Source organism: Morone saxatilis, unplaced genomic scaffold (assembly GCF_004916995.1).
Source record: "Morone saxatilis isolate NCDOM2014 unplaced genomic scaffold, NCSU_SB_2.0 Contig19, whole genome shotgun sequence".
In the NCBI taxonomy this organism is placed as follows: Eukaryota; Metazoa; Chordata; class Actinopteri; family Moronidae; genus Morone; species Morone saxatilis.
In genome coordinates this window covers 22,075,522-22,087,245 of record NW_023339751.1, presented here as the reverse complement: position 1 = coordinate 22,087,245, position 11,724 = coordinate 22,075,522, and the positions used below count along the sequence as shown (strand labels likewise).

The window sequence follows — 11,724 nt, the reverse complement described above, 5'->3', positions numbered from 1 at the left end:
TGTGTGTGTGTGAGGGAGAGAGAGTGTTTCACTGTGTAAGTGTGACTGTGTGTGAGTGTTACATTACTTTGTACATTAGAGGATGATGTTCATTTTAGTAAACTGTTAATGTGTTTTGTGATTCACGTGAGATTACGAGTATTTGCGAGTACTCACACTGCGTGCTCGGGTCAGTATCCGTGGTGAGTTTGACGTAGTTGCTGGGAAACAGACCCTCCCGCCCGTTGAGCTCGCCTTTCCACCAATCGCAGTCGTCCTTGTTGAGCACTGTGATCACCTGACCCTTCTGAAAGGCCAGCTCGTCATCGTTCTGGGCCACATAGTCGTACATGCCGATCACCTGACACACAGCTTCAGGACCAGAGAAAGACATGATGGACAGGATGTCAACATTTTCAGCTTCAAGGTCACAAGTGACAGTTACAGAGACAATTTGCTCTTTATTAAGAACTTTTCTTTTCTGTTGGCCACGTCTTTTCTACCAACTTACACACGAGATTCATGTTGGTTTTTACACAGTGTATTCACTCATCTATGAACCTATAAAGCTTTAATTTTAGTTCATTATTACATTCTCTTCATAGTCAAAACTGGTGGCGTTGATGTATGTCTAGAGATTCAGACTACTGTACGCCAATTTCCACATAGTCCAATTTTAGTGACTTAAAGTTTTATTAAAGTAACTCAAACTCTCTAAAAGACAACACATTTCAGATCTTTTTATATATTTTTTATGGACTTGCAATAAAAAAGGAAAAACAACAGCTTTTCCATATGGTTACATATTTCTGGTTTGATATTTTAGCTTATTCATTTAGCTTTTCCAGCACATTGTGGAAGTAGCCACAGGATTTTAATGACGTTGTACTATTGTGTATTTATCCGTACCTGTGCTGGCAGGAGCCAGTTTAGGAGGGGTGGGCTCTGTGGGCGTGGTCTTGCTGGTGCTGGGACTGAGCAGCTTCACATAGTTGGCTGGAAACCAGCCTATCTGGCGCTTTTTCCCCCGAGCCTGAACCAATCAGAACACAGTGTGTTATTATTCATAAATTACCCTGATATGCAAACAGCCTCATAATCACAGCATTGAAGGTACATGTCTAGAAGTAACTATGATACCCATACAGAGGTAAATATACGATTGTATTGTATGATCCAAATCAACTATAGTTTAATTATTAGATATTAATAAAATCCAGACAAAAAGTTACTTTTTAAAAACCACACAAATGTCCTCAAAAAATGTATGTAAACTGATGTTTAGTATAATTCAACTGTATTAGGGCTATTAGGGCTTTTCTTTTGCAGAGTCATCAGTGGCATCTGGCTACTGGCCTTGTGAAGTTTTGGTAGATTTCCTTTTCTCTACCTTCTCATTTCTTTTTATGCCAGGACAACATATTGAACATTTCTTTGCATATATTAGAGTTTGTGCTTGTGTACCTGGAGCTCACCCTCCCACCAGCCCCCTGGGTTCTTTTTTCTGATGAGGATGAGCTGTCCTGGAGCTAATGTCAGCTGCTCTGCTCCTGTAGCACTGTAGGGGGCGATCACCTGTGCGATCTCTGAAAGAGAGACAGACAGGAAAAAGAAGAAGTGGTTAGCAGACAGTTCAGCTCCTGAAGGAGACTGGCTTTAGTAGCAGTGTTTCTAATCGCTGTAGTTTTGAAATGCAAAAGGCATATATATCTGTGTAAATTAATTACTTTAGCTATACATTTATATTTATAAGTCAATATTATTGATATTGTCTGCAAAAACAATAAAGGTTACAACAGCAATATTATAGAAAGATCACCTGGTTTCTTTCCCAGACTGCCTGTCTTCCCTGCTGGTCCCAAAGACTACAAACAGAAACAAAGTTTAAATAACAATGATCACAAATATTTCCCTTGTTGTGAAAAAAGTCCACAGACGCGCCAACAGTTTTGGTCCACCCTCTTATGTTCCGAGCAAAGTCTCACCTCAGAGGCAGAGTCTCGTGGTTTCACATAATTGGATGGGAAGACTCCAGTCTTGCCCCCGACCATGCCCGTCCACCAATCCCCTTCTTTCCTGGTCACCATGACGATATCTCCCTGCTGGAAACTCAGGTCGCCCTGTTCACTGCTCTCGTAGGTGTACATAGCCACGTACTCAGCTGATGCATGAGGACAGAGTCAATGTCAGTACTGGCTGGATTTTCTTTAACAAATATGTACATTTACATGTTTGCATGCGTTACCTTCTCCTGACTCAGAGGGTTTTGTTGGGGAAGGGGAGGGGCGTTTTCCATTGGGTGGGCTGTCTGATACTGCAGATTCACTAAATGAGATAAGGAAGAAAAATTTAATTATTTAAACTGTAACTGTTTTTTTGTTTTTTTTAAATAAAATACGTTTTTTTTTTTGAAAATTGCACAAATAAAGAGCATTGATATGAAGAGCACAATTTGCCATTAAAAACAAATGTAATCAAGCACTGTTGGTCACTACCAGAATCATCCTTACTATGAAGAGTCCCTTATTGTAATTTCTGTGAAACGCTGATTTTTTTACTTTACAATCAACTGATAATCCATTTATAATGATTTGATTTTTGTTAGCTAAAGCTGCTCAGACAACCTGATCCTGTCTCAGTCCAATCACCTCTAGAAGGTCCCCTGAGGATCTGCAGCTACACTCCCACTAATAATTAATTAGGTGAGATGTGGCAGGAACTGTGTCTTAGAATAGAAAGTTCCAGAAGCCAACTAGTGTGGCAAAGCTGAAGTATAAGTAATAAGACACTGTGTTTCTAAGTTCTATCAGTAACCTGTCAGCAGAATTCTGTCTTACTGACCGGTCTGTAACTTAAAAAAACATGAGGTGACAGTATTTCCACTGTAAAGTCCTAATGCTGAAAAGCTCAGGACTAATATACCAAATTTGACTTGACGTAACATTATAACCTACCTAGTGTTTTTGCTGCGTGCTGGGGCACCAGCGGGGGCCGTGATGGTGGCGGAGATGAGCTTGACATAACTTTTGGGGAACCAGCCTCTCTGTCCAGTCTGCAGTTCACCTAACCACCACATGTCCTGCTGCTCCAACACTGTTATTATCTGTATGAACAGTAATACCATTAGTTCTATTTACTTAGAACAAAACATAACAATAAAAACACACACTAAATAAAATCTACCTCATTTTTGTTGAAGTTGAGGTGGTTGTCCTTCTTCGCTCTCCAGGGATACAAAGCCTGAGCCTGAAGACCCTCGACCTTCTCCCCCTGACAACCAGAGTAACAGTCAATAGTCAGTTTTGGGAGACATTTACCCAATTTAGGTCCAGAAATAAACGTTGTGCATAGTTTTGTGACATTCCTACCTGTCCCAGCACAGGAGAAGGAGAGGAGCCCGTTGTCATGGTAGCGGGGGTGAAGGCGGAGCGTTGTCGTAGCTGCGCTGAGGGAACGCTGAGCGAAGGATTCTGAGCTGCCGAAGAGGTCGGCCATGCATCCCACCCCTCACTGTCTGACTGACTGGCTGTGTTAGAGGGCCAACTGGAAATACAGACACACAGATGACACATAAATATTTATATTGGGAGTGCTGGTTGACAATGACGTGTTTAAAAATTGAGATTATACAAGACTCAGAATGGTGACATCGAAACGGGGTCACAAATATATCAAGAGCATGAATGGATGTTAACATTATTTAATTTTGTGAATGTATTAGATGAACCAGTGTAGCCACACAGACCCTGGTTCTCGTAATACTGACACCAGAAGTACTTACGTGGTGCTAAAGTCAGCCCAGTTACTGTTAGTGGAGGACGTGGAGGAGGAGGTGTGTCCCGGTGCTGGGGGAGGCGTGGTTATTGGCTGCTGGGCTGAGGTGGGTGTGGCTGAGGCTGTTGCACGCAAGCTGATCGGCGCTTCACTGTCGGGTATTCGTTCGGCGTAATTGGCTGGAAACCAACCAGTACGCCCCCTGAGCTCTCCTCCCAGCCAACCGGGTTCACCTGTTTGGGATTCGTCCACCTACGAGTGCAGAGGGGTGGGATTAAGATAAAGATGCGCACACAGGGACACTAATTCATAAAACATGTGTGTGTGTTCAACTCATGGTAGAACAGAGCAGTGGTGTAAACAACAACAGTGGCCACAACAGCAGCAGCAGCAGCTGTTGAATCGCCAAATTAGTAGATAATCAAGTGAAACTAATAGCATATTAACTTGATAACTTGACATTTGAAGCCGTTAATGTTGTGTTCTGGTTCCAGTGAATGTATCATGCCAACCAGGCTCTTATAATGAACAAGGACCTTTTCAATTATCTGTCTAACTGAATAATTCTACTTCTATAAATAACCTGTGGCTGTCCCCTTCACTACAAATAAAGATTTTATATGTTTTCCTCTATTTCTATTTCTATTAGTCTACCATGTAAACTTGCCTAAGTGTGGATTGAGTGGGTTGAGGCAGGTAATGCGTTTAATAAATGGAAAAACTGCAAGGCGGAATGTCTTCTCTTATCTTACTCACGTGTAAGTTTATTTATGGAGACATTGATGGTAATAAAAAATAGATTTTATGTATTTTTTGCAAAGCAGCCTGAAGTGAAGTGGTATTTATTTATCCAGAGAGGTCCGACTGTAAAGCGTTACACTGCATAGCTTCACGCTGACAGTTAAGCACATTCACAGCTTTTCACATTAACTGTGAAAACAAAACAAGCAGAACAACATTTACACATCAGAATGACGAAGCGAAAGACATTCATCCACTGGCAAATGAATGGACATGGACATGAGAGGAACCAATGACAGCAAGAGTTCACATGAGTGCTGGCTTGTGATTGGTGGAGGCACAACACTGGGCGGGGGCAAGAACTTACCCATTCCCCCTTCACCTTCAGTTTGCACAGCGGAGGAGAGAGGAAAGAGTTAATACACACACCACACAGTCACACATAGACACACAGACCTCGCACACAAGAGAAAAACACACATATACGCACATACAGGAGGCCTTATTACAAACGCACACACAGAATACGAAAGAGACAATAAAATATCTGTTCACATAACATGTAAACACACATATTACTGTGGAAGTCCTTGTTAAACTGCCATGGTTGGCAACTGTAGACTCTCACATGACGTAAGTCTGCAGCTTCATCATCATCCTGTGTTATTGTAGCAAGGTGGATGGCTGTAGGATACAAGTGTATGGGAACTGTTTGTTTGCATACTACATACCATGATTACATCTCCAGGAGCAATACTGATCTCATCATGGCTGCGAGCATCAAATGGATATACAGCCCTGTAGTAGACCACCTTCACTGGCTGCTGCTGCTGGTCGAAGCCAGTGACTGGGGCCTTCTGGTCAAAGAGGCTGGGTCCCGGAGTCTTCTCCACTGTAGATAAACAGAGAGGCAGAAATATTAAAACATGGGCTAGAATCCACATTTACTGCCTGCTGTTGGTCAAACTCCAAGACAATACTGTATGTGTCCTTTGGTGAAGGAGGATTTGTTTTTTTGTCCCTTTTAAACCTCATACTTTCTAATGGAAAGGACATAATGCTACTACTCATTCCTGAGGTTACCTTGTTTTAATTAACTAAATTTAATATCAAAATTTTCAAAAATTTGTTTTAATTTTAATTCAGTAAGTTTAGATATAAGTGCTGGGGTTTGTTTCAGACTTAAAATCCTACCCTTGCCTCTAAAGTAGTGCTGAACAATAAGGTAAAAACATCATATTGTGATTATTTGTATTTATTTATTAGTGAGTATGATCACTTTTGCAATTCCACTAATGTTTCAATTAATTGTGCAGCCCTACTCTAAAGACCCTATTATATGAACCTCTGGCTTTTGTCTTCAGTGGAAAGGGGTACGATTGACATTCATTCCCAGGTCAAATGACTGTGCAGTAGTCAGGGGTGATGTGCCGAAGTTCTATATTACTTATTGTTTTTTTACAGTCTATGGGAACAACGTGCAATGGCAATTTTGTTCTGAGTATCATGCAAGAAGCAACACTGGCAAGGCAGTGAGGTGAGAGCTTCTCCTGATTCGAGTGGAAGAGGAAATAAGGATATAAGTCTGGCTATGTGACACTACTGGCAACATTTTGGAGTGAAACAGGCACTGAATTCCTGCTCTAATTCTGGAAGTGAAGATACCACATTAGGTACATTAATTGCATGCCAAACTGGCTGCTGATGGCATCAAACACAGGTTACCACCATACACCAGTGCCTGCTCTGGGGATCTTGTGTTGTGCTCTCCTTCATGCACACATTCACTCGAACAGCCATAACACACCTGTGGAAGCCCAGGGGTCGGTCGGCTGGCTGAACAGCTTGTTCAGTTTCTCCTGCATGTCCTTCTTTCCTCTCCCCTCGTCCTCGACTGATTCTACTGATCCTACTGATCCCGCCCCCTTGCGGACCTCTTCCTCCTCGTCCATCCCTCTCCTCTTCCTCTCCTCTTCTTCCTGAGTCACTCTGTTTAGCCAGGCGTGGGGTGCAGAGATGGAGGCGGGACTGGGAGCTCCAGGGGCAGAGCCTCCTGCTTCATCCCTCCAGGCCACGCTCTCCTCTGATGACAACCTGCGGGATTATTAAAGTATGTACAAAACTTTTCATGGTATGATAAAACAAAACATCTATTCTAACTTAATAGTTTGGATATAGTTCAAGACCTCAGCAAATAACCAAGCCTATCAGCTCTCACCTGCTCTCCTGCAGTTCAGCAGACTTTCTCTCGATTGGGGTGTGCATGTGAGAGTGTGTGTGTGTCAATGTGTGTGTGTCTCCTTCCAGCTCCTTCTGTTTCTGTCTCTGCTGCCGGCTGTGGATCTCCCTCAGCTCCTGCAAGGCATCATGGGATACAGGAAGGAACAGCGGTGAGGAGGAAGTGGGATCAGAGGGCTGGTTGCTACGGGTTACCATCGACAACAAACAAGAACAACAACAGCAGCAGCAGCAGCAGCAGTAGCAGTATGTATTAGTCAGGTGATCAAGGCAAGCTCCGCCCCTTTGACTGTGTCACTGAGGTGATGAGACGTCCCTGCTTGTAACCATGGCAATTACCTGGACGTTAATTATTTTAGACAAGAAGTTGAACTTGGCAGCAGACCACACTGCCTAAGATCGTCCAAATGTGTAAAGAATCAACAGTAGACAGAGACTAAATACGTCTACTCTGTACACACAACACCTAATGTGTGTCCATCCTCAAAGAGGGATTTCTCCTCTGTTTCTTTTACTCAGCTTTCATCCCTTTTTCCCTTATTTTTTCTTTTTTTGGCAGTTTCTCTTCATCCAACCTGAGGGCCTAGGGATAGAGGGTGTTGAGTACAGTACAGATTGGCAAGGCAACATTCTGATTTGTGATTAAGGCTATAGAAAAAAACTGAATGGCAATCTAGCTAGAGAGTGCAACATCCAGTCCTCTTTGTGTTGAGGAGCCACTGAAGAGGACTGGAGCCATGGGATGGATGAGCTGGCCAAAAAGTCTATTGTTCCTAGTGGCTAGCCACTATAGTGCATCGACTGAAAAAGAAAAACACATCCAGCTTCACGGCCACCCAATATACCACCGCCCACAAGCTGTGGTATGAATGGACATTTAGCAGCATTTTTTTTTTTTTTTTGCTGACATCTTGTTATGGACAAGTCAGACAGCTCAGGAGAATCATCTGTTTTTTATGTCAGCCAAAAAACATAGAAGGGGATGTCACTGGGAGGGGGCTTGGTCACTACTGGAGGTTGGCACTGACCCAGCCGCAGACACAGGGCTCCGGTCATGGTGGTGGGGCGGAGCTTGCACAAGGCACAGTATGTTTGTGGGAGGGGTTAGATATAAACAAAAAAGGGAGGAGGGGATGTGGGGAGTCGGGGGATGCGGTGGGGGAGGAAGGGGCAGTTCTGTGTAGTCATGACAACCAGCTGTGCCATTAGAACACACTCTGTTACTACAACAACAACAACACAAGGCAGCTGTTGTGTTTCAGCCAAACAACCACTGTGAGGAAACCTTCAGAAACAAGCAAACCAATCGGAAAGAAGAGACTGGCGGAGGAGTAACACTACAACTCTGGAGAGAGAGAACTCCAAATCACCTGAAACAGGAAGAGGACATGAGACAACACAGCATGCCAGGCATACTCTCCTACACACACAGACTACACACAGACACATACACATTCACCCAAATAAAGTGAAGTTGACCAGATTCTAGTTTATCAGCATGAGCCTAATTAAAGTCTACTAGCTTCTACTTGTCTGGCTGAAACATCATCTGGTAGCATACGGGCAGTAGCATTACAGTACAGTGTAGTAATCTAGCCTAGCATAGCAACAGCATAAAGTCTCTTAATCTAGTAAACGGCTAACCTAGCAAGACCGCTAGCTTAGCATGACAACTGCGTACAGTGTTAACTATGGAGCACAGTTAGACAGCTGGCTAAGTAGTGAGCTAACACCAGCTTGAAGAGGAGGACGACAGAAAAGGCTGGGTTGTTGTGTGGACCTTTATAACGTAGTCTAGCCGAGCCAGACACACCCTGACGGCTGACACACACTCCTGTAGCTGTCCCTGCTCCTGGCACTGAAACACACATATACATATATACATACACACACAGGATCAACCATTCTATAGACACGGACACACACTCACAGACAGTTAATGTTTCAGCCCACATTTACGCACATTGTCCAATTTAGGTATTAAAGTGGATTTATTTGTCAGCAGTTTTTCTGCCTTTAGCACGTAACTCGGACCCCTCAGAGAAAAAGCTGAAGTGGCCTTTTTAAACCATCTCTCATATTTATATATACACGGTGTAAAATAACTTCATTTATTATAAAAGATTAGATAGCAGTAACAGCATGACAGCAGTTAGGTTATGCTGGGTAAGTTTACTTTCAGCTGTAATTTCATTCTCTGCGTGTGAATTTAACATCTGTAGAATATCTAAGAGCATACCTTTTATGTGGAAATTTCATGCCAATTTATTTGATACTGCTTTCCAAGTACCTGAACAAACATTTAAGTCCCTGACGCAAGTCTGGTGATTTTCTTTCAGTAGAGTCTAAACAACACATTAAGGACTTGACTCATGCAAGGAGAGGTTCTTGTGACTCACTGTGATGAGTAATGTGCTGTTACAACTGTTAGTGTAGCCAGTGTGACAAAAACAGGCTGAAGTTAGCTACAGCCCAGTTGTCAGCTTATTTAGTGCAGAGTATAAGCCTCAACAGATTCTTTTACTGACCTATCTGCATTGGATTGTAGATAATGGTTCAGTTAAGAGTGTTTTTAGGTATTTACTTGATGGTTTCAAGGTTAGTAATGAGGCTGACACACATTTTGTCTACATTTACACACTCCAGGTTAATGTGCTTATTTCTCCACACAAATGAGTTAGATCTAAATAAACAACCTAGTAAATAAATATCTCTGGAGGTTCAAAAATATATTTTCCCCTTCACCATTTATATTTGCTTAAGTCCTTCCTTCTTGTTTTTAGTGAGTCACAAATGAGTTTTGCTAATGAATCTATTTGCTGGATTAGTGTGTATTCAGTATTGAGTGAGAGGTGTTACTGACTCCGAGTTTTGAGATTAGAAAAGACAGCACACCAGAATCAGTACACAAGTATGTGAATGTCAGTGCTTTTCAGTAGTCAAACCACTCGCAGCTTGACAATTACAGTCAAGCTTCAACTGGCTGCAATACACCTAGCTGCCTGGCGGGGGTGTCAGAGTGCACTACACATGTTAATCAGGAACGTCTGCACAAACCAGGCATTAAAAAGTCTGGTTTGTAGGTGTTAAAGACAGCAAAGCCTTCTAAAGTGACTAAAATACTTGAAGCTTGCAAGTTAGTGGTCTGATCAGAGGGTGTTTTACCTGTAACCTTTTCTCAAAATCTGCCAAATCAGACAGTGCAGGTAAAATCCAAATGCAAAAACTGTTCTACGCTCCAGTTCTGCCACAAGAGGCAGTGTGTTTATCATATGATTTGATATCATTTTATATTACTGAGTATATCCCAGCTGCAGTACCACCCCAGTCCAGCAGTGGCAGTGTGCTCTACCTGTCTCCCTCTCTGTTCCTCCTGAAGCTGGCGTCGCAGGGCTTCTATCCTGGCACAGTGGTTGGCATAGAACTCACACAGAGACTGGCATGGGCAAGGAAGCAAAAGGCCAGTGTAGGAGATATACAAAAGGAGTAGAAAATATAGAAGGAAGGGTTTATTATGTGGATTAAACAAATAATATAATAGGAAGAAAATGAAGGCAAGAGGTCAAGAAAAACAGGGTGAAGAAGCAGGTAGAAGAAAAAAAAAAAAACACAGAGGAGAAGGACAGCGAGTAGAATTGGCAAAATGGCAGAAGGAGCATTTGAGACGAAGAGTCCCAGAAGGTGTAGAGGACAGAGGAGGCACAGCAGCATGACGAGAGAAGATTTTGGGGAGAGGAAGTGGTGTAGAAAGGAGGGCGGACGGCAGTATAGTCAAATATTGTTCACATCTCAGTGGTCTGTGAGCAAAGAGTTACCCCACTGAGACAGGACTTCACCTTAATCTGAACACTGCTGGCTTTGTTTGTTGCTCAAAGGCTTTGCACCGCTCTCTCTCATTGCTGCATTATGTTGACTAAACTGAATAAGACTGAGCACCAACTTCATTAGATTAGCCATTAGAAAATCTATTTATTGTGGTCTGTGTTGTCTTTGCTTTCCTCCCTTCCCCCTCTTTCTTCTCATTTTTTCTCTCCTCCTTCTTGGAACAGACCACAGGACTAACTCTCCTCTCTTAGACCTGACTCTGTGTTGTGAGGAAATGAGGAGGAAATGAGAAACAGGGACAAAAGGTGGTCTAGGAGACATAAACAGACTGCTTAAGAATAAAACCCCTCCATCTTCCTCTCTCACTAGCAAATTGTTGGTTAAAGCTCCATGAAGCAGCTGTCTGGGAAACCACTCACTGTTCCTGTGCACAGCTAGCTCTCTCCAAAAACACAGCAATCCACATTAATATACGTAATAAGACACCAACATAAATACAGAGACAGATACAGTGGTCAGATATAAATATGACAACTTTAAACACACCATAAACATTAACATTGAGACTATGTTAAACCAGTGAGGCTGGGGTTATGAGGGACAGGACAGGACAGGACTTAAAGCTACAGTTAGAATACCAATGTTTGGAATATGGACAATGGTTCATTTTGCAAAAAACTATTACTGTGATGGCAAGCTAGTTAATCGTTTCAGAATTATTAAACCAATTAGCACATGCCACTATATTGTTTATGTCACATGAACATTAAAAAAAAAATCTGCTACTGTGGATCAAGTTGGGATAATTTAGTGCAAGTAATTTTTTTTGATACTTTTAGAGCTCATTTGAAAACATTTCAAAGTCAAGGCCTTCAACAGATTTCAGTTTACTTTGTGCTTTCCTTCAGATAAAAAACAACATACAATACAAACAAGCAAGCAAAAAATAACATTTATTGTTGGGTAACTGTTAGCTGTTTTCTGCTCATATTTTCCTTTAAACACTCGATGTGCTGTGTGATGACAGCATGTATGTATTCAGCTGTACTGTGCTAAGTCAGTTTGTTTATGAGTTCATTAAGGCAATAATGTAGTTAGTTGACCAAGTATTTACTTTTATACAAGTATAGACCTGACCTTTCCCTCGTGTACTGTATAGGTGTGTAA

General features: G+C 42.2%; 1 protein-coding gene across 1 annotated transcript in view; it reads right to left on the bottom strand.

Moving 5' to 3' along the window:
* The window catches only part of itsn1 (intersectin 1 (SH3 domain protein)), a gene marked incomplete in the record, with an annotated part of 41,571 nt that overhangs the window by 14,423 nt on the left and 15,424 nt on the right, over window positions 1-11,724 (bottom strand). Inside the window, 14 exon segments of the mRNA XM_035663105.1 lie at window positions 157-351; window positions 889-1,012; window positions 1,444-1,565; window positions 1,799-1,844; window positions 1,965-2,140; window positions 2,225-2,304; window positions 2,934-3,082; window positions 3,163-3,249; window positions 3,348-3,522; window positions 3,761-4,005; window positions 5,226-5,386; window positions 6,302-6,588; window positions 6,713-6,849; window positions 10,085-10,168. Coding sequence (XP_035518998.1) covers window positions 157-351; window positions 889-1,012; window positions 1,444-1,565; window positions 1,799-1,844; window positions 1,965-2,140; window positions 2,225-2,304; window positions 2,934-3,082; window positions 3,163-3,249; window positions 3,348-3,522; window positions 3,761-4,005; window positions 5,226-5,386; window positions 6,302-6,588; window positions 6,713-6,849; window positions 10,085-10,168 — 2,068 coding nt within the window.